This window comes from Furipterus horrens, unplaced genomic scaffold (assembly GCF_987537825.1).
Source record: "Furipterus horrens unplaced genomic scaffold, mFurHor1.1.pri manual_scaffold_12, whole genome shotgun sequence".
Classification (NCBI taxonomy): domain Eukaryota; kingdom Metazoa; phylum Chordata; class Mammalia; order Chiroptera; family Furipteridae; genus Furipterus; species Furipterus horrens.
Window position 1 is genome coordinate 45171086 of NW_028327182.1, and position 23975 is coordinate 45195060.

Genomic DNA, 23975 nt, shown 5'->3' on the forward strand with positions numbered 1-23975 from the left:
TTAATTGTGGATTTCAATATGACCTTTGTCAAAAGAAAAATATATTTCTTAAAAAAAAAAACACTGGGGAATAAAAATGTTTCTTAGCTTATATAGTAGTGTAATAACTAAATTTAGCATCTGCATTATTCTTTCAACAATTTACTGCCTACCATGAACAAAATAGGTTAGTGACACAGTCATTTATAGTGTATGCAGGGTGAAACCATGAATGAGTAAGGGATTGACCACTGTTGGAAGGAAGGTAGCACTCAAAAGAGTCAAATTATAGGAACAACAATTAGTACAATATATATAGTCCATTTCATAATGTGAGTTTCACATACAATTGCTGTTATAAATTATCTTTGTGTGGAAAAGACATAAGGATGAAAAACAATTAAATTAAACCAAGGAAATGAAAATTCAAGTTAATTGTATAATTGAAGAAACAGATTTGAGAGGTATCCTGGAATAAATGACAGGATATATCAATCACCAATATAGTAAAAATAGAAGTTGAAAAATAAGAATTATGGGGACGACAATTGTCTCCAACTAGCCAAATAACTTATTTTGCTTTTTCAAAGTATTTGGAATGCAGTGGCACCTCAGAGCTAACCACTGGTATTCCTCATTATTCTCAGCCCATGCTGAGGGGCTTCTGGCCCTTTCTAAGCCTATGTATCAGAGCAGGTATGCCCATCAAGTCAAAACGCTGAATGTTCTTAGTTACCATGCCAGAAATTTCATATTCTAATGAGGATTACCCTTTTAAGCACTCTTCTTAGGAGGCTCTGCATTTATTGCAGTTATTTCTATTGCTTAGAACTTTTGAACTATTTCACATATTAGTATACATGTATAGAGTATCTTTATGTTCTATTATATGTGCATTTTAGGTGAATATTTAAGCCAGTTTGATGAATATATATACCCACTTTTTTATGACCTATTGCATTCCCTGGACACTGTAATATTACATGTACATCTTTGGTTTAAAAAATGGCAGTGACATTGGTTATGTTTTGTTAGATGAGAAGTTCACAAGTGTTCTATTATCTCTGTGAACTGTTGGCACAAATGATAACAGACACACTGTAGCCCCCTATAACATAAAGTACCATGATAGTTTCGACTAGTATTAGCTACCATACTCTTAAGACATACCCACATCTCACTTTTTAGTGTTAACACTTGTGTTATTTTTTCAGGATTTTCATGAATTTGAATATTTCTGTTCAGAAACCCTTCACAGTTATTGACAGAAGTAAATAATAGCTAGCAATGACTAATAGGGTATTGTGAATACCTTCTGATGTTGTTCTTCCTTCATCTTTTGTAATTTTCTCTTTTCTTCTTCCTTTAGAGAATCCTTATAAGCCTTGCTTCTGGCCTGTAAGGCATAGGAAGAAAATCACAGAAAAAATATCACCACAATATACTAATCTACCTACCATAGATATTGTTTTAATAACTCAACCTTTGTACTAAGCATACAGCACACGCTCCATGCACACTTTCCTGTTGAGTAATTTATGCATATGTCTGAAAATATACCTTGGGATATATAAAAAAGAAGGTGAGTATAAGTACATTTTAAAGTATGATCTATCAATTAAGCTTTAAAAATATCACCTCAGAGACAGTCAACATAGTGTATTCTTTCTAGTGAGAAGGCTTTGAAATAGAGAAAAGTTAAATATTTTTCAAGAATATGCCAACTAGCTGATCAGTCAATATCAGGGAGAAGCAGTAGTGACAGTGACTTGGAAGCACTGACATATCTACTGCTCAATAATGGTATCCTATTAAATAGCCTGTCAACTGGTGATTGACACCACGTGATTCCAGATGTGCATTTCCTTCTAAGTCTTTGCATCCTCAATCTGTACATGAAGCTTACTTCTGTTTCTAAGCAGAAAAACAAGGCCTTTTTAGGAACACAGGAGTCATCATTCTGGCTGAATTAGGATCAGGGGGAGCCTCAGGAGAACTAGCACACACAGCAGGATGTCTTTAGTCCCACTGGCCCGCCACAGCAGGGTTCAACACACTTGCATAGTGACCAGATATTCTGGAATTTATGAAAGATCAAATGTTCTGTCTCTCTCTCACACTGATTTGTAGCTCAGCCTCTGTAAGACACAAAGGTCAGACTGATAAGCTAATGTATAGAAAATTCCATGTTTCTCATAAAACTACCAGCAGCCTCATGGCAGTAGGTTGCATATTATAGGCCTAAATCTTTGGACTAATAATCCATAAAGCTTATGTAAACTGGTCCTCCCCACCTTTTCTCTTACTATATTTCCTTAAATACTTCTTAATTCATTCCCCCATTTCTGTCACTATAAAACCCATATTCATGGCACTTCTGGCTAAGATGGAGGTGCAGGTAGACATGCTGTGTCTTCCTCACAACTAAGAAGGAATTTACAAGCACTTCAAAACCAACCAAACAAACAAACAAAGAAAAATCTAGAAAAGTTCATACAAATAAAGAAATAAAGAAGAAATATTCAGCCAGAAAGGAAGGAGGGGTGGAGCTGGGAAGGAGAGAATCAGGTGCAGCACTAAGGCAGTGGCTGTGGGGGTGGAGCTTGGCTGTGGAAGCTGGTGGTGCAGCTAGTGGCATAGGGACTGTACCCCCGTGAAAAGTGCTATCATACATTTTAAACCTGGGAAGAAATCCCAGATCAAAAACAAACCAATCACATGCCCAAACCAGACCTCACAGCTCTTGATTCCAGCACTGGGGAAAATAGAGCCACATTGCTTCTGACTTTGAAAACAAGAGGGGGATAGGGATGGAGGAAGAAACTGGAAGAGGGGCAAGTGTAGGGCAAACAGCACTGTTCCCTATCAGACCCCTCCCCTATATACAGCATCACAACTTAGTGAAACAGGACACTGGCACTAAGAAATACCTAGGGCTCCAGCACTTACAACTTAACAGGTGTGACAGCTCTACCTAAATCACAGAGGCAAACACAGAAAGTCACAATGAGGAAACAAACGTACAGTCCAAAAGTGGGGGCAGATCAAGGTTCCAGTGGGAGAAATGAGCAACGAAGAGATAGCCAACCTAACAGACAAGGGGGCAGCCAACCTAGCAGACACACAGTTCAAAGCACTGGTGATAAAGATGCTCACAGACCTGACAGAAAAGGTTAACCATGACGGAGAAGAAATAAAAATTATACTAGGTAAAATGAAGAAAAATCCACACAAAACTAGTGGTGAAAGAAAGGAAGGAAACCAGGGTTGAAATCAATGAATTGGAACATAAGGAAGAAATAAACAGTAAACCAGTACAGAAGGAGGAAAGGAATTGAAAAAAACGAGGAGAAGCTTAAAAACCTCTGGGATAACTTTAAATGTGCCAACATCCAGATCATAGGGGTGCCAGAAGGAGAAGAAGAAGAGCAAGAAATTAAAACATAATGTAAAAAAATAATGATTTGGCAAAGTAAATAGATATACAGGTCCAGGAAGCACAGAGAGACCCACATAAACTAGACCCAGGGAGGACCACACTAAGACACATCATAATTAAAATGCCAAAGGTTAAGGATAAAGAGAGAATCTTAAAAGCAGCAAGAGAAGAGATTTACCTACAAAGAGGTACCAATAAGGCTATCAGCTGATTTTGCAAAATAAACTTTTCAGGCAAGAAGGGAGTGGCAGGAAATATTCAAAGTGATGAGAGGCAAGGACCTACAACCAAGATTACTCTATCCAGCAAAGCTATCATTTAGAATGGAAGGGCAGATAAAGTGCTTCTCAGACAAGTAAAACTAAAGAAGTACATCACCAAGCCATTATTATATGAAATGTTAAGGGGATTTATTTAAGAAAAAGATCAAAACTATGAACATTAAAATGACAACAAGACTTCTGGCCAAGATGGAAGCTTAGACAGACATGCTCCATCTCTCTCCACAACTAAGAAGGAATACAACTACCTCAAAACTAGAGACAACCAGAATTTCCAGAACATCAAGCTACATGGAAGTCCAACAAACAAAGACATAAAGAAGAAATACTCATCTAGACAGGTAGGAGGGGAAGATCTGGGGCAGAGAGAAAGCAGTGTGGTGGTGGCAGCAGTGGCGGCAGTGGCAAGCCAGCAGAAAGTGCAGTCACACATTTTAAAAAGTAAGGAGGGACACCAGGGGAGTGCTTTCAGCACCAGACCGGACCACACAGCTCACAGTTCCAGCGCTGGGGAAAATAAAGTCTCATTGCTTCTGACTGTGCAAACAAGTGGGGGTTGGGGCGGAGGAAGAAATTGACAGTGTCTCAGTGGAGTCCATTTGTTTAAAAGGCCCCATGGTCCTAGAATGTCTGAAGACCCACCCACTCTGAGAACAATGGTTAGGGCAACAGCTAGAGAGGTGTCAGACCCATCTGGAAGTGGGAGAGGTGCCTGGAAAAGGGGCGAGTGCTGAGTAAGTGGTATTGTACCCTATTAGACCCCTCTACAACAAACAGTGCCAAAACACGGTGAAACAGGTTGACTGTACTGACAAATACCTAAGGCTCCACCTCTTACAATGTACAGGTGCAAGAGCTCTACCTAAGACACAGAGGCAAACACAGAAGACTGTCAAGATGAAGAGACAGAGAAGTATGGCCCAAAAGAGGGAACGGATCAAGGTTCCAGTGGGAGAACCAAGCGAAAAGGAGATAGCCAACCTAACAGACATAGAGTTCAAAACACTGGTGATAAAGATGTTCACAGGCATGACAAATATGCTTAAGTATTGCAAACGCATAAAGGAATAAGTGAAGCTATGCTAAGTGAAGTGAGGGAACATCCACACAAAACCAATGGTGAAGGGAAGGAAACCAGGGTTCAAATCAATGATTTGGAACATAAGGAAAAAAAAAAACAGTCAACCAGTACAGAATGAGAAGACAAAAATGGAAAAAAATGAGGAGTGGCTTAGAAACCTGTGGGACAACTTTAAACGTGCCAACATCCAAATTATAGGGGTGCAGGAAGGAGAATAGGAAGAGCAAGAAATTAAAAACTTATTTGAAAAAATAATAATAGAAAGCTTCCCTCATTTGTTGAAAGAAATAGACAAACAAATCCCAGAAGTACAGAGAGTCCCAAACAAGCTAGACCCAAAGAGGACCACACAAAGACACAACATAATTAAAATGCCAAAGGCTAAGGATAAAGAGAGAATTTTAGAAGCAACAAGAGAAAAGCAGAGTTACCTACAAAGGGGTGCCTATAAGACTATCAGCTGATTTCTCAAAGAAACTTTGCAGGCAAGAAGAACTGGCAATAAGTATTCAATGTGATGAAAAGCAAGGACTTACAACCAAGATTACTCTATCCAGCAAAGCTATCATTTAGAATGGAAGGACAGATAAAGTGCTTCCCAGACAAAGTAAAGCTAAAAGAGTTCAACACCACCAAGCCCTTATTATATGAAATGTTAAAGGGAGTTATTTAAGAAAAAAAAGATCAGAACTATGAACATTAAAATGACTACAAACTCACAACTATCAACAACAGAATCTAAAAAGTAAAAACAAAAAAAAACTAAGCAGACAACCAGAATGAGAACAGAATCATAGGTATGGGGAGCATGGGGAGGGGTGTCATGTGGGAGGAGGAAGGGTGGAATGGTGCAGGAATTAAGAAGCATAGTAGGAGGGTGCAGAACAGACAGGGGGATGTTAAGAATAGTACAGGGAAGAGTAAAGTCAAAGAACTTATATGCACAACCCATAGACATGAACTAAGGGGTGGCGTGGGACTACTGGAGGAAGGGGGTGTGCTGGGTGGAGGAGAGCAAAGGAAGAAGAATTGGGACAACTGTAACAGCATAATCAATAAAACATATAAAAAACCCATATTCCATAAAATAATAATAAGCTCTTGCCAGAAGGGGATTGTATTGTCTATAATACTACTAATTAGAATAGTGGAGCCTTGGATGCATTTGTTCAAAAAGCCCTTATATATCCAAATCCTACTACATTACTCAGGGAAACATCCTAGGACTTTCTCTTATCTATATCCTAAACAAAAGGGGACTGTAATAAGACAGAAGGTGAGGAGTCGTTCCGAAATGACCCTTATTTTTACAGAAGGTTAGTCTTCACCACAGATATTCCACATAAAACCTAACAGGGGGGAAGGAGAAAAGGGAATTCATCTTCTACTCAAGAGATTGAAAGGAGTAAAACGTTTACTACATCAGATATGATGACTTGAGTGGGGAACCTAAATTCTATTTGTATTCCTTCCTTTTAAAATTAACCGTTTGTTCTTTTATCAGAATATGGGTCCTAGTTTTTGACTAAAAAAAAATAAAGAAAAAAAAGTTAGACACAAAGTGTCATTTAAAAGGCCACACGAACTGGGAGGTCACATGGCACCTTAACTGTGAAGACTTCAAAGTTATTTGCAATCCTAATGCATGCTTACCAAGCCGTGATTCCTAGGCAGGACAGGGAGTTTCTGTTCAAAAATAGGGGAGAAAAAACTTTTGATCACTATTTTTCTAAGTTCTAAACGCTAGAAATTTCTATCTCACTGTATTCACATATTTTCCTATCATTAAATACTAATTTAATATCTTAAAACAAATTTTTGTTATTCAACTAAAACACAGTTTTAATCATCCTCTCCCAGAAGCTATGTTTATAATGTAAGCATTCAATAAACAATATTTAAGCCTCCTGTGTACAAGGACTGTGGTAAGACATGATCCCAGACCTCAAGTTCTTACAGCCTGGCATGGAAGTTAGACAAGAAGATTAATCATTATAGTACATCATGATAGGTATTGTGAAAAAGAAAGCTACAAAGAAGGATATTTAATTAAACTGGATTAAGGATATTTTTTCAAAGTAGGTGACACTAAGCTGTGTTTTAAAGAGTACAAATCAGACTAAGTAGGGGGAAGAGTATTTGAGCAAATGAAAAATAGCATTCTGCCCTGGCTGGTGTGGCTCATTGGAGTGAGTGCCAACCAGTGAACCAAAAGGTCACTGGTTTGATTCCAAGTCAGGGCACATGCTGGGTTATGGGCCAGGTCCCCAGTTGGGGGTGTGCAAGAGGCAACCGATTGATGTTTCTCCTGCACATTGATGGCTCTCTCCCTTTGTTCCTCTCTCTCTAAAAGTAAATAAATAAAATCTTTTAAAAAATAGCATTGTATTGGCTTGCTCAGGCTTTCATAACAATGTATCACAGTCTAGGTGGCTCAAACAACAGAAATTTGCTCTATCACATTTTTCAAGGCTAGGAGTCCAAAATCAAGGTATCTGCAAGGTCAGTTCCTTCTGAGGACCATGAGGTAAGGGTCTAGCTATCTCCTCTTGGCTTGCAGATCGACATCGTCTTCCCTATGTACATGTCTGTCTGTCTGTCCAATTTTTCCTTTATAAGGACACTTTTCCTATTGAATTAGAACCCAACTTAATGAGCTCATTTTTACTTGACTACTACTGTAAAGAGCCCTGGCTGGTTTGGCTCAGTGGATTGAGCGTCGGCCTGCGAGCTAAGTGTCGCTGGTTCGATCTTCCAGTCAGGGCACATCAGAGAAGGAAAACTCTGACTCCAAAAAACCTCCGCTGCCTTGCGGCATACCTCTTCAGGGGAAAGGCTAAGGGAGTAAACCCCGACAGAAAATCCGGAGCCAGAGTCCCTAAGGCGGTTTGACGTTGTAGTCAACACCAGCAACTCCTGCGGCGCACCTGAAACCAAGCTGTATTGACTCCGTCTTTCCCTTGGACCCTTCAGCTGCGAAGAGAGGGGGGGTCTGCTGCATGGGCAACAGCAGACCCTCAATATCACCCTGCCCAGGCTCTGTAGCTTCAGCTTCACTGGAGAGGACACTCCAGCGTCATCGCAAGATGTCGATTCAACACGGGAGGAGACAGATACCGTGTCACTCCCGAGTCGGACTGCACAACCATTCTCGGCAGTGCAGATAGACTCTTAAGAAGCTACACCATCGTCTCTCGAGACGGACGGCTGCCGACGATGACGACTACTGTAAAGGTCCAATGTCCAAATAAGATCATATTCTGAGGTATTGGAAGTTAGAACTTCATATAAATGTGGGTGGGGAGATGCGATCCAACCCATGACAAGCATTTAGTTCCTATTTCAGATGGTGGAATAAAGTGCTTTTGTTCCATCCTTCTCTCAAAAATTACCCTAAACAGGGGAGGAAATAAAACAAACCAACTTTATCTTCAGAACCCAAGAGATAGCTCACTGCCAAGGGAATAGAGTACACTCATAAGATTCCAGTTTTCTCCACAGATCCATGTGAGTGCCCAATATTTGTAGTTACTGGGGGAGTCTGATGGATGATGAGAAAGTGCCGATGCCTGCTCCAACCCTGAAAATTCAAGTGCTAATTCTCCCAACCATCATGGAAAATAAAAAAATGTATTGAACAAGGCAATACCTTGTACAGAAGGCAGCAGTGGTCAAATCCCTGGCTGAGAATGAAAGGATACTATAAAATCCTGTATACTGAGCAGCGAGCCTCTGGGTCACCTTCCTTGAAGTTTTCTTTTTCATATTTTATTAATTATTCTATTACAGTTGTCCTGATCTTTCACCTTTTGCCACCCCTCTATCCAGGAACCCCTACTCCCTCAGGCAATCCCCACATCATTGTTCATGTCCATAGGTCATGCGTATAAGTTATTTGGCTGCTACATTTCCTATACTGCGCTATTCTGTTGCACTTCTTAATCCCCTCACCTCTTCACCCATTCCTCCACACACACACCCCTCTGGCAACCATCCGAATGCCCTCTGTATCCATGATTCTGTTTCTGTTCTAAGTTTGTTTTTTAGATTCAATGGTTGATAGATATGTATTTATTGCCATTTTATTGTTCATAGTTTTTATCTTTTTCTTAAGTAAGTCCCATTAACCTTTCATATAATAATGATTTGGTGATTATAAACTCCTTTAGTTTATTTTTGTCTGGGAAGCTCTTTATCTGTCCTTCAATTCTAAATGATGTCTTTGCTGGATAGAGCAATCTTGGCTATAGGTCCCTGCTTTTCATGACTGAATATTTCTTGCCAATCCCTTCTAGCTTGCAAAGTTTCTTTTGAGAAATCAGCTGACAGTCTTATGGGAATTCCCCTTTGGATAACTAACTGCTTTTCTCTTGCTGCTTTTAAGATCCTCTCATTATCTTTAATATTTAACATTTTACTTATGATTTGTCTTGGAGTGGACCTCTTTGCATCCCTCTTGTTTGGGACTCTCTGTGCTTCCTGAACTTGCATGTCTATTTCCTTCATCAAGTAAGAGGAGTTTTCTTTCATTATTTTTTAAAATAGATTTCCAATGTCTTGTTCTTTCTCTTCTACTTCTGGTACCCCTATGATGTGAATGTTGGACCTCTTGAAGTTGTCCCAGAGGTTGCTTACACTAGCCTCATTTTCATGGATTTTTTTTCTTGTTATTATGATTGGTTGTGTTTTGCTTCCTTATGTTCCAAATCATTGATTTGTACTAGGTTTCATCCACTCTACTGTTGTCTCTCTGTAAATTGTTATTCATTTAAATTAGTGTATCCTTCGTTTCTCTCTGGAATCTTTTTTAAGCTGTTGAGGTCCTCACTAAGTTCCTTGAGCATCCTTATATTCTGCACCTGCTAGATTGCTTATCTCCCTTTTTTTTTAGTTCTTTTTCTGGAGTTTTGATCTGTTCTTTCATTTGGGCCATGTTTCTTTGTCTCATTTTGGTGGCCTCATTGTGTCTGTGGCTGTGTATTAGGTAGAACTGCTTTGACTCCATCTCCTGGTAGTGTGGCCTAATGTAGTAGGTGCCCTGTAGAGTCCAGTGGCACAGCCTCCCCTATCACCCAAGCTGGGTACTCGAGGCATGCTCATCATGCAGGCTGACTACCCTCTCCTGTTTAGTTGAGCCTTGGTTGCTGTCGGCAGATCAATGGGAAGTATTTAACCAGGCCAGTAAGCTGCAAGGACTCACTGTGTCCACTTACCACCAACCTCTCCCCTTTGTGTAGAATCAGCTGTGCAGAGTCAGGGTGGTGGTATTCTGATGTGGCCTATAGCAGCCCACTGGGTGCACTGGCCCTGGGGTTTCCTTGGTGGAGGAGGCCAAGGTCAGCCCCCATCTGTGTTTGCCCGGGGACACCCTGCCTGAGCTATAAAGCAATCTGAGATGGCTGCTACTTTGCTGGGCTTGGAGATTCCCAGGTGAAGCCAAGCTATGAATCTAAGCTGTCTGCTGGTAGTGGCAGGACTGGGGCTCACTGAGGCCAGCTATTTCTTGTTTGATAGTATTTAGAGAGTTATGAAGCATGAGCCAAGACCAGCCATTTATCTGGAAAAGCAGCTTAGGTTGGCCCACATGTCGTGTGAGACAGAGACTTTGATGATCTCCAAGCAGGTCAAACAGCATTAGCCAGGTTAATGGAGTTTCAGATATGGTGCCAGTTTGCAGGCTCTGTGCAGGGAGGGTTTAGAAAAAGGACAATGGGCTCTGCTGGCCTTGATGCTAGACACTTCAGTTTATCCCTGTATACCACTGGTGCCTTTCAAGCTGCTACCCCACTTCTGGAGCTCAGAAGGAGTGAGTCTAAGTACGTGAATCTGAGTGTGGGTTCTTAAAGATGAACTGCAATTTCTTCCACCAACTCAATTTCCACTGGCTTTTGCAGCCAGAAGTTGTGGGGACTTATCTTCCTGGTACTGGAACCTTGAGCTGGGGAGTCTGGTATGTTGCTGGGACTCCTTGCTCCCAAGATCCCTCCCAAATTTTTATCCACCACAGGTGGGTGAGGGACCAACCTGTTATGTATCTGTGCCCCTTCTTCCAGTCTGGATAGATATGGTTTCTTTAATTCTGTAGTTGTTAGACTTTCATTCAACTTGATTTCAATTGTTCTGGCTGATGGTTGTTCTATATTTTAGTTGTAATTTTGATGCAGTTGTGTGAAGAGTGAGCCATGCCTGCCTATGCCACCAACCTGACTGGATATCCCTCCTTGAAGTTTTCTTATGCTCTCTGCCACTTTCCTCTGAGAGGTGGGAGGTGATATTTTATCCACGAAAGAAGAAACAATTGTTATTTTAAAATAGCAACAGAGAAAAATAAAAGCTCTTGGCAATTAAAACTATTACCTCTTCCTCCATGAAAAGACAATCAGTAAAATGTTTAGAAGAAGCTATATATATACTCTTTGTCCTACCTCACACATATTTTCTTCACATTATGTATCTTCTCCAAGTTTCTGGAACAGAGCTTCTAAAATCATAATTTTCCAAGTTATAAGAGCACTAGTAATACTTTTGTTATAGTGTGGTGACTCTGTGTGGCTCCTGGATGGAGGCTGGTGACCACAAAAAACAAGCCATGATGAGAAGCCTGGAACTTTTAGTCCCACCCTCCCCATTATCCAGAGAGGGCAGAGGAGCTGAAGATGGAATTAATAATTGGTCATGCTTCTGTGAAAAAGCTCTATAAAAATCTCAAAAATAAAGGGATCAGGGAACTTCTAGCTAGGAGAAAATGTCCATGTACCAGGAGGCTGGCTATACCTCAACTCCATTGGAATAGAGCTCTGGTGTTCATGCCCCTCCCAGGCCTCGTCCTATGGATATGTTTGTGTGGCTGTTTATCTTTTATCATATCCTCTACTTTTTTGACCCAAGTCTAATTATGTTTATTTTTTACTGTATTTTTTCACATTACTATTTATCTTCTTTATATCACCATGCCACCCCGATCTCCAGCAATTACCACATTATTGTACATGTCCGTGAGTTCTTTTTCCTTTTTGCTCAGTCCCTTCACCCTTAACCCCTGCACTCATAGCTATCAGCATGCTCCTATCTATGGATCTGTCTCTATTTTGCTTGCTAGTTAAGTTTGTTCATTAATTTCACTTATGAGTGAAATCATATAGTATTTGTCTTTCTCTGACTGGCTTGTTTCACTTAGCATAATGTTCTCCAGATCCATACATGCTGTTGCAAAGGATAAAATTTTTCTTCTTTTTTACATTCCATTGTGTGAATGTCCCATAGTTATTTTATCCACTCCTAACTGATGGACACGGGTTGCTTCCATTACATGGTGACTGTAAATAACACGGCAATGAACATAGGGGTGCTTATGTTCTTTGAATTAGTGGTTAGGGTTTCTTTGGATATATTCCCAGAAGTGGAATTGCTGGGTCAAAAGGTGTTGCATTTTTAATTTTTTGAGGTATCTCCACACTGTTTTCCACAGTTGCTGCACCAATCTGTATTCATACAAATAGTGCAAAAGGGTTCCACTTTCTCCTATCCTCACCAGAATTTGTTGTTGACTTATTGATGATAGCCATTCTGACGGTGTGAGGTGATATCTCATTGTGGCTTTAATTTGCATTTCTCAGATTATTTGTAATGTTGAGCATCTTTTCATATATCTATTGATCATCTGTATGTCCTCTTTGTAGCAGTGTCTACTCAGGTCCTTCGTCCATTTTTTTAAAATTTATTTTTATTGTTTTTATATTACAGTTGTCCCACTTTTTCTCCCATTACTCCCCACCCACCCAGCCCACCCCTTCTCTCATAGTCCATCCCCACTCCATTGTCCATGTCCATGGGTTATTTATACCAGTTCCTTTACTAAACCCTTCCCCTACTTACCTCCTTCTCTCCCTCCCCCCAACTGATAACTGTTACTCTGTTCCTTGTTTACATGTCTCTGGTTCAATTTTGTTTATTTATTTGTGTTGTTCATTTGTCTCCTGTGTTAGGTGATATTACATAGTATTTTTCTTTCATTGCCAGGCTTATTTAACTAAACATAATTCTCTCTAGTTCCATCCATGTTATCACAAATGGCAGGAGTTCCTTCTTTCTTTCTGCTGCATAGTATTCCATTGTGTAAATGTACCGCAGTTTTTTGATCCACTCATCCACAGATGGGCACTTAGGTTGTTTCCAACACTTGGCTATTGCAAATAATGCTACTATGAACATATGGGTTCATAAGTTCTTTTGAACTGGGGTTTCAGGATTGTTTGGGTATAACTCTAGAGGTGGAATTGTTGGTTCGAAAGGCAGTTCCATTTTTATTTTTTTGATGAAATTCCATACTGTTTTCCATAGTGGCTGCACCAGTCTGCATTCCCACCAACAGGTCACTATGGTTCCCATTTCTCCACGTCCTTGCCAGCACTTCTTGTTTGTTGATTTGTTGATGATGGCTGTTCTGACAGGTATAAAGTGGTATCTCATTGTGGTTTTTATCTGCATCTCTCTGATGGCTAGGAACGTTGAACATTCTTTCATATGCCTATGGACCCTGTGTATATCCTCCTTGGAAAAGTGTTCAGATCCTTTGACCATTTTGAATTCGGCTGTCTGTCTTCTTGGCATTGAGATGTGTAAGTTCTTTATATACTTTGGAGAACAATCCCTGTCTGAGGCATTATTGGAAAATATGATTTCCCATATGATTGTTTCTCTTTTCATATTGCTGACGTTTTCTTTTGCTGAGCAGAAACTCCGTAGTTTGATGTAGTCCCATTTGTTTATTTTTTCCTTTATTTCCCTTGCCTTAGGAGATGTATTGGTGAAAATATTGCTATGTGGGATATCTGAAATTTTCCTGCCTATGTTTTCCTCTAGGACTTTTATGGTGTCACGGCTTACATTTAAGTCTTTGATCCATCTTGAGTTTATTCTCGTATGTGGTGTAAGTTGGTGATCTAGTTTCATTTTTTTGCACATCCCTGTCCAGTTCTCCCAGCACCATTTACTGAAGAGGCTCTTCTCACTCCATTTTATGTTTCTTCCTCCTTTGTCTAATATTAGTTGACCAGATAGACCTGGGTTTATTTCTGGGCTCTCTGTTCTGTTCCATTGATCTATATGTCTGTTGTTATGACAGTACCAGACTGTCTTGATCACAGTGGCTTTGTAGTATAGTTTGATGTCAGGTACTGTGATTCCTCCTACTGCATTCTTCTGTCTCAAGATTGCTGTGGTTATTCGGGGTCTTTTTTAGTTCCATATAAATTTTTGAAGTGTTTGTTCTAGGTCTGTGAAATATGTCACTGATATTTTAATAGGATGGTGTTGAATCTATAAATTGCTTTGGGTAATATGAACATTTTAATGATGTTGATTCTTCCCATCCATGAACATGGTATATGCTTCCATTTATTTGTATCTTCCTTAATTTCTTTCCTCAGTGTTATGCAGTTTCCCAAGTACAGGTCTTTTATCTCTTTGGTTAAGTTTATTCCTAGGTACTTTATTTTTCTTGTGGCTATAGTAAATGGGATTTTTTCTAGTTTTTTATCTCTGATATTTTATTGTTGGTGTACAGAAATGCCTTTGATTTCTGAATATTGATTTTGTACGCTGATATTTTGCCAAATGCACTTATTATGTCGAGAAGTTTTTTCATGGAGTCTATGGGGTTTCCTATGTACATTATCATGTCATATGCAAATAATGACAGTTTTACTTCCTCTTTTCCAATTTGGATGCCTTTTATTTCTTTTTCTTGTCTGATTGCTGTGGCTAGAACTTCTAACACTATGTTGAATAGGAGTGGAGAGAGTGGACATCTTTGTCTTGTACCTGATCTCTGGGTAATTCTTTCAGTTTTTGTACATTCAGTATGATATTGGCTTCAGGTTTCTTGTATATGGCCTTTATTGTGTTGAGGTATGCTCCCTCTGTTCCCATTTTGCTGAGTGTTTTTATCATAAATAGATCTCATACTTTATCCAATGCTTGTCCAGCATCTATTGATATGATTATGTGATTCTTGTCTTTCATTTTGTTTATGTGGTGTATTACATATATTGATTTGTGAATATTAATCCGTCCTTGCATCCCTGGGATGAATCCCACTTGATCGTGGTGTATGATCTTTTTAATGTGTTGCTGGATCTAATTTTCCAATATATTGTTGAGGATTTTAGCATCTATGTTCATCAGGGATAAGGCCTACAGTTTTCTTTGTTGTGTCTTGACCTGGTTTGGGGATTAGGGTAATACTGGCTTCATAGAAAGAGTTTGGGAATCCTCTCTTCTTGGATTTTTTGGAATAGTTTGAGAAGGGTATGTGTTAGTTCTTCCCTAAACGTTTTGTAAAATTTGCCTATAAAGTCACCCAGTCCAGGGCTTTTGTGTGCCAGGATTTTTTTTATTACTGCTTCAATTTCACTCTTTGTTATTGGTCTGCTCAGGCTTTCTGCTTCTTGATTCAGTTTGGAAGATTATATCTTTCTAGAGATTTGTCCATTTCATCTAGATTGTCAAGTCTCTTGCCATACAGTTGTTTGTAGTTATTTCTTACAATCCTTTGTATTTCTGTGATACTGGTTCTGATTTCTCCTCTTTTGTTCCTGATTTTGTTTATTTGGGTCCTCTCTCTCTCTCTCTCTCTCTTTTTTTTTTTTTTTTTTTTTGATGAGCCTGGCTAAAGGTTTGTCAGTTTTGCTTATCTTTTCAAAAAAAAGTCCTACTTTTGTCAATCCTTTGAATTGTTCGTTTTGTCTCCATGTCATTTAATTCTGCTCACATCGTGATGATTTCCTTCCTTCTACTCGCTCTGGGCTTTGTTTGTTGTTGTTTCTCTACTTCTTGTAGCTGTAAGGTTAGATTTTTTATTTGAGATTCTTCTATCCTTTTTAGGTAGGCCCGTATTGCTAAGAACTTTCCTCTCAGGACTGCTTTTGCTGTGTTCCATAGGTTTTGGGCTGTTGTGTGTTCATTATCATTTGTTTTCAGAAACTTCTTGATTTCTTCCTTGATGTCATTGTTAACTCATTCATTATTTAATAGCATGTTATTCATTCTCCATAAATTTGAATCCTTGAAGTTGATTCCTAGTTTCAAGGCATTGTGATCTGAGAAGATGTTTGATATAATTTCAATTTTCTTGAATTTGTTGACACTTGTTTTATGTTCTACCATGTAGTCTATCTTTGAAAATGTTCCATGTGCACTCGAAAAGAATGTATATTTTGCTTCTTTGGGGTGAAAAGTTCTATATGTATCAATTAATCCATTTGATCTACAGAGTTGTTCAATGCCTCAATATTCTTGGTGTTTCTTTGTTTCGAAGATCTGTCCATTGTTGATAATGGGGTGTTAAAGTCCCCTACTATGAGTGTGATGCTGTGTATATCCTTCTTGTAGTCTTCCAATATTTTCCTTATATACTTGGGTACTCCTATGTTGGGTGCATATATGTTTACCAGGGTTATATCTTCTTGATGAGTTGTTCCCTTGAGTATTATGAAATGTCCTTCTTTGTCTCTTTTTATGGCCTTTGCTGTGAAGTCTGTTTTGTCTGATATAAGTATTGCTACCCTAGCTTTTTTTTCATGTCCATTTGCTTGGAATACTTTTATTCCATCCCCTCACTTTCAGTTGGTGTAAGTTTTTTGTTTTTTGGTGTGTTTCTTGTAGACAGCATATATGTGGGTCATCTTTTTATATCCATTCCCCTACCCTATGTCTTTTGGTTGGAGCATTTAATCCACTTACTTTTAAGGTTATTATTGACAGGTATTTATTCATTTCCCTTTGTACCTGTGTTACTCTCCCTCTCTCTTTTTCTTAAAGCATTCCCTTTAGCATCTCTTGCAATGCTGATTTGGTGGAAATGTATTCTTTTAGTGTTCCTTTGTCTGGAAAACTCCTTATTTCACCTGCCATTTTGAAAGAGAGCCTTGCTGGGTGGAGTAGTCTTGGTTGTAGGCCTTTGTTTTTCATTACTTCAAATAATTTTTTGCCATTCCCTTCTGCCTTGTAGTGTTTCTGTTGAGAAATCAGTTGATAGTCTTATCAGAACTCCCTTGTGTTATTTTCTGTTTTTCTCTTGCTACCTTTAAGATTCTCTCTTTGTCTTTGAATGTTGCCATTTTAATTATGATGTGCCTTTAAGTGGGCCCTTTTGGGTTCATATTCATTGAGACTCTCTGTGCTTCCTGGACTTGCATGATTTTTCTCTCATCAAGTTAGGAAAATTTTCTGTCATTACTTTATCAATCAGGTTTCTATCCCATGCTCCACTTCTTCTCCTTCTTGTATCCCTATGATATGGATATTGTTTCATTTCACATTGTCCTGCAGTTCTCACAAACCCTGTTCATTCTTTTTAGTCTTTTTTCATCTTGTTGCATTGTCTGGGAATTTTTTTCTACGTTGTCCTCTAACTCACTGATCTGATTCTCTGCTTCATTTAGCCTGCTTTTCATTGCTTCTACTGTGTTCTTCAGTTCAGAAATTGTATTCTTCATTTCTTCCTGGTTCTTATTGGTAGCTTCTATGTACCTTTTTATGCTGCTGTAGTTTTCAGTAAGTTCCTTGTCGCTTCCCTGGAGTTCTTTGTAGTTCCCCTGGAGTTTGTTGTAGTTTTCTTCGAGTTTGTTGAGTTCATTGAGCTTTTTCATTACTAATGTTCTGAATCCTCTGATAGGTTGTCTGCCTCTATTTCATCTACCCCTCCTTCTGGGAATTCCTCTTTTTCTTTTGGTGGGGTGTTGCTCCTGTTCAATGGGGTGTTATTCTGCCCCCCATTTTAGGTGTTTGGTATTATTTGTTTCTGCTTCTTAGATTGATCTGATTTTATTTTATGCCTTAGTAGTGTGACCTTCTTGTATACAGTTGATGACCTGTTGCCTCCATCTGATGCCACTTAGAGGGGAAGTCTGCTTACGTGATTTCTCCCATAGCACTGGGGATGATTTTGTACTGGGACCTAGTCCGCTGCTCTCCTAACTCTTTCTCCAGAGCCAGCGCCCAAAACTTATAAAGGTCCTCTAGTTCACTACACATTCCTTTGGCCTCAGCCAGGGGTGAGTGCACTCCCTTGTGTAGGCCAGGGGTGGGTTATCCTGTTGCACACTGGGGCGGGCACGTCCATGGCTCTTCTGTGCACTGGCACAGGGCCAACAGTGGGCGGACTGGTTGCACACCTGTTCCAGTGGACGGGGAGGCCTCTGCGTGCCAGCATGCATGTTTATTGCACACCTGTTGGGGCAGGCTAGGGTCGCCTGGGTGTGCGGGCTGACGGGTTTGTTTCCTGCCTATTGGTGGTGACTACAGGGCACCTGGACACACCAACAGACAGGTTTTGTTGCACACCTGTTGGAGGGGCCAGGGGCACCTGGGCGTGCTGGCAGGCGGGTTGGTTTTGCACCTGTTAGGGCAGGCCAGGGGTACCTGGGCGTGCCGGCAGGTGGCTTTGTCCATTTTTTAATTGAGGTTTTTTGGGGGAGGGGTGTTGAGTTTTATAAGTTCTTTATAAATTTTGAATATTAACTACTTATCATATCACTGGCAAATATATTCTCCCGTTCAGTGGGCTGTCTTTTTTATTGATGTTTTCCTTTGCTGTACAAAAACTTTATAGTTTGATGTAGTTCCATTTGTTTAATTTTTCTTTTGTTTTCCTTGCCTGAGGAAATATATCCAATAAAATATTGCTACAAGCAATGTTGGAGATTTTACTGCCTATGTTTTTTCTAGGATTTTTATGGTTTCTGGTCTAATATATAAGTCTTTAATCCATTTTGAATTTATTATTGTCTGTGGTGTAAGAAGGTGGTCTAGTTTCATTTTTCTGTAGGTATCTGTCCAAGTTTCCCAACACCATTTATTGAATAAGCTATCCGTAGCCCATTTTATGTGCTTGCTTCTTCTGTTGAATATTAATAAACTATAAAGGCATGGGTTATTACCAGGCTCTCTACTCCGTTCCATTGATCTATATATCTGTTTTTATGCTAGTTTTAGTCTGTTTATATTACTATGTTGGTATAGTATAGTTTGATATTAGATAGAGTGATTCCCCTAACTGTTCTTTCTCAGGATTTCTGTTGTTATATGGGGCTACTTGTTCCATAAAAATTTTGAAATATTTGTTCTAGTTCTGTGAAATACATCATTGAAATCTTGATAGGAATTGCATTGACTCTATAGATTGCTTTGGAGAGTATGGACACTTTAATGATGTTAATTCTTCCTATCCATGAATACATTATATGCTTCTACTTATTTGTATCTTCTTCCATTTCTTTCTTTAATGTCTTATAATTTTCTGAGTACTAGTCTTTTACCTCCCTGGTTAGACTTATTCCTAGGTATTTAGTCTTTCTGAAGCAATTGTGAATGGAATTATTTTCTTAATTTCCCTTTCTGATAGTTCTTCATTAGCATATAAAAATGCAACTGATTTCTGAATATTAATTTTGTATCCTGCTACTCTGCTGAATTCATTTGCAGTTCTAGTAGTTTCCTGGTGGAATCTTTAGGGTTCTCTGTGTACAGTATCATGTCATCTGAAAATAAAGACAGTTTTATTTCTTCTTTTCCATTTAGATGCCTTTTATTTCTACTTCTTGTGTGATTGCTATGGCCAGGACTCCCAGGACTATGTTGAATAAGAGAGGTGAAAACAGACATACCTGTCCTGTTCCCAATCTTATAGGGACACTTGAGCATGATGCTGGAAGTTGGTTTGCCATATACAGCCTTTATTATGTTTAGGTATGTTCCCTCTATTCCCACTTTGCTGAGAGTTTTTATCATAAATAGGTGCTGGATTTTATCACATGCTCTTTTAGCATCTATCAATATGGTCATGTAGTTTTTATTCTTCATTTTGTTTAAGTGGTTCATCACATTTATTGGTTTGCAAATGTGCTAACCCTGCATCCCTGGAATAAATCTCACTTGATCATGTTGTATGGTCTTATTGATGCACTGAATTCAGTTAGCTAATATTTTCATGAGGATTTTAGCATCTATGTTTATCAAGGTTATTGAGCTATAATTTTCTTCTTCTTTTGTAGTGCTTTATCTAGTTTTGGAATTAAGATAATGCTAGCATGTAGAATGAGCTAAGGAATCTTCCATGCTCTAGAATCCCTTGAATTTTTTGGAATAGTTTGAGAAGGAGAAGTGTTATTTCTTCTCAGGGTATTTGGTAAAATTCACCAAAGCTGTCTGATCTGGGGTTTTTGTTTGGGGGGAGGTTTTTATTTATTATTATTATTGCTTGAATTTCACTAGGTGTAATCTGTCTATTTAGATTCTCTGATTCTTCCTGATTTTGTTTTGGAAGATATATGACTATATTTCTTTTGATCTCTCCATTTATGTCCATAAAGATTTGTGTTCCATATTTAGGTGCTCCTCTGTTGGGTGCTTGAATGTTTACCAGGGTTATATCCTTTTGTTGGATTGTTCCCTTTATCAGTATGTAGTGTCCTTCTTTGTCTCTTAGTATAACCTTGACGTTAAAGTCTATTTTGTTGGATATAAGTACCGCTACCCCAGCTTTTTTTTTCTTTTCCATTTGCATGAAATTTCTTTTCCAACCCTTTACTTTTATTCTGTGTGTATCTTTCAACCTGAGATGGGTCTCTTGGAGGCAGCATACATATGGGTCTTGTTTTCTTATCCACTCAGCTACCCTATATCTTTTGATTGGAGAACTTAGGACATTTACATTTAAAGTGATTATTGGTAGATATATACTTATTGTCATTTTATTTTTAATTATTTTCCTCTGTTTTTTTTTCCTCCCCTTTCTTTTTAAAGCAATCCCTTTCACATTTTTTTTGCAATACTGGTTTGGTGTTAACAAACTCCTTTAGCTTTTTCTTGTCTGGGAAGCTCTTTATTTCTCCAATTTTAAATCATAACCCTTCTTTGTTAAGTAATCTTCATTGTAGGTTCTTGCTTTTCATCACCTTGAATATTTCATGCAAATCCCTTCTGGCATGAAATATTTCTGTTGTGTAATCATATGACAGTCTAATTGGAACCCCCTTGTAGGTAACTAACTGCTTTTCTCTTGAAGCTTTTAAGATTTTCACTTTTTCTTTAAGCTTTACCACTTTAACTATCATGTGTTTTGGTGTGGGCCTCTTTGGGTCCATCTTTTTTGGGACTCTGAGCTTCCTGGACTTGTGTGTCTCATTTTCCTCACCATGTTAAGAAAGTTTTGGTCATTATTTATTCAAATAGGTTTTTGATCCCTTGCTCACTCTCTTCTCCTTCTGGCATCCCCGTGATGTGGCTGTTGTCATGCTTTGTGTTGTCCTAAAAGTCCCTTAAACTCTCCTTATTTTTTCTGCGTTGCTTGGTTGTTTTATCTACCTTGTCTTCCAAGTTGCTGTTTGGATCCTGTTTCATCTAACCTACTGTTTATTCCTTTTGGTGTATTATTTACTTCAGATGTTGTATTCTGTATTTCTGATTGTTTCTTTTGATAGTTTCTATGTCTTTTTTCATGCTGTTGAGCATCCTTATAATCATTTTTTTTAATTGTATGTCTGATAAATTGCTTGCCCTCATTAAATTTATCTCTTCTTCTGGAGAATTCTCTTGTTCTTTCATTTTTGGCCTTTTTTGTCTTCCCATTCCCGCTGCATCTTTGTTTTTGTTTCTTTGTATTAGGTAGATCTGAAAAGACTCTGAGACTCTCTGTGACTGGTCCTAGACAACCTGTTTGGAGCTATCAGTGATTCACAGCTTGTGGCTCCCTCTTCTGGGCCTGGGTAAGTGCAGAACAAAACAGGCCACGCACTAAGTACAGCTTTTACCAGCACTGGTCCTTGGGGAGGGTCAGCTAAAGTCTAAGAGCTCCCAGAGCTCCACTTTCACCTCCAGGCTTTCTGTTAAGCTTAAACACTGAAATTGACTCTGGCTGTACCCCTCTGCAGCCTGGCTCAACCTTCACAGGGTGGGGTGAGAGGTATACCTGTGAGTGGCACTTTTGATTCTCCTCAGGCTGATGCTTCTTGGAGAGCAGCACTCTGCCCAAGACAGATGGCGTCTGCAGTGTGGGGAATGACTCAGCAAAGGGATCCTGGCAACTGACCCTTCAGTTCTCTTTCAGAGCCTCCAACAAGCCCCAGACCCCCCTTATGTCTCCAGCCCATTCTGCCCTTCTGCCAAAATTTAGGGTAAATGGCTGAAAATTAAATTTTGTGAATTGGTCCTTTAAGAGGCTCTCTAAATCTCTAGCCATATCTCCCTGGTGGACATAAACCATGCTGCTTTCACAGCTGGATGTTATTTGGGTTCTTTTCCTGGTTCTGGTGCTCTAAGCTGTGGAGCCCAGCTTAGGGTTTAGACCCCACACTTCTTGGGGACAGTGCCCCAGGCTGCTGAAATGTCCCTCCATAACTTTAGCTGCAACTTGTGGGAGCCCAGCCAGCCGTCTTGTGCCTCTGTACATCCTACTAGTCTTGTTGTGGTGATGTAATTTCTCCTGTAAGTCTTTGGCTAAAGGCTTTTCTCTAGCTAGTGTTCAGTTATTTATTCAGGATGATTTTTCTATAATTTAGTTGTAACTCATTTGGTCCTGGCAAGATGTTAGTGTAGCTTCCACCTACTATGCTGCCATCTTGGATACCCTATCATATCCTTTAATAAACTGATAGATGTGTTACCCTGAACTCTATAAGCTGCAGTACCAAATTAACCAAATCCATGGAACCTCCAGCTTGTAGCCATGTTGGATCAAAGTTGTGAGTAACCTAGGAACCTACAAGCTGTGACTGGCATCTGAAGTGGAGGCAGTCTTGTAGGACTGACTCCTTAACTAGTGGAAACTGACACCATCTCCAGGTAGTTAGGGTAATAGCAGAGTGAAGTTGTAGGGCACCTGCCTAGTGTAACAAAATTATTTGGTGTGAGGAAAAAAACCCATGCTTCTGGTGCCAGAAGTGTTGAGAGAGTATGAGTAAAGCAGGCACTCAGGAGGGAAGAAACTGGAATTATTTTATAACTCAATATCCCAGGAGGAGGAGGTGAGGGGAAAGCAGTCAGAGATAAGTCAGAGGAGAAAAATATATATTTTTTAAACAAAAAAGTAAGAAGATAAATCCAGGAGGTCTAAAATTTGAATAATAAGAATTCCATTAAGAGAAAATGAAGAGAAATAAATCAAAGAAATAACATAAGAAAACCATCTAAATCTAGAGAGAAGTTTCCTTTATTTTTGAAAAGGAATAAAAATAACCTCACACTAAGGCATATCACTATGAAATTACAGCATACCAAGAAAAAAAAAGAAGATATTAAAGCATTTCCAGGGGAAACAGGGAAAAGCCCTCATATAAGGACTAATAATCAGATAGCCTTGGATTTCTCAGGAAACAATACTCAAGGTTAGAAGAGCAATGCATGCAAAATTCTGAAGGAAAATTATTTCCAATTTGGAATACTTACTAGAAAATTGCAAGCTAAGAATAAGAGATGAATAAAGATAATTTTAGACATGCAAGAATCTGAACATGCATTTTCTCTTGAGAAGCTACTAAAAATATGCTCCACCAAAACTAACTAAATAAATAAAGCAAGAATATAGATGAGACCCAGAAATCAGGGACCCAACATATGAAGGCAATAACAAAAATTCCCCAGATGAATTTACAGCAGTGATTCTTATCATTGGCAGCACATTAAGATTACCTGGGGAGCTTTAGAAGCCCTGAAGTCCAATTGAAAAACTAATACCTGCCTTTTGTCATCTAGTGGTTATGGATTGAATGATGTCTTTTAACCCTGTTGCCAAATCTTTTGCCCCCAGAATACAACAAGGATGCCAGCCTGCTAAACCAAGCACGCCGTTGTCCGGGGACAGCCAACTGACCTGGAATTTGCAAGATCCTTCCCCATGTGGGAAGGCCACCCTCCCCTCCACACCCCCACTCTTATCAGGGATTTCTGGACCCAAGGGCAAGTAGGACAATGACCATGTCCAGCTTGAAGCAGCTAGAGGAGCATGAGACCTTTGCCCATTGTCCTTTATAAGATTATAAAGGGTCTTAAGTCTGAGAGGGGGGGATTGTGATTTTTTATTGTTAAAAAAAATTAATTAATTTTTTAAAAAAGAATAATATAGGAAAGGGTGAAGCCAGAGGACTTGTATGTGTGACCCATGGGCATGGACTGGGGGGGGTGGATTTTGGGGGGAGGG

At 39.2% G+C, this 23975-nt stretch overlaps 1 protein-coding gene across 1 annotated transcript in view; it reads right to left on the bottom strand.

The window, feature by feature from the left end:
* The window catches only part of EPSTI1 (epithelial stromal interaction 1), a 181438-nt gene that overhangs the window by 60836 nt on the left and 96627 nt on the right, over positions 1–23975 (bottom strand). Inside the window, 1 exon segment of the mRNA XM_090258298.1 lies at positions 1292–1375. Coding sequence (XP_090114424.1) covers positions 1292–1375 — 84 coding nt within the window.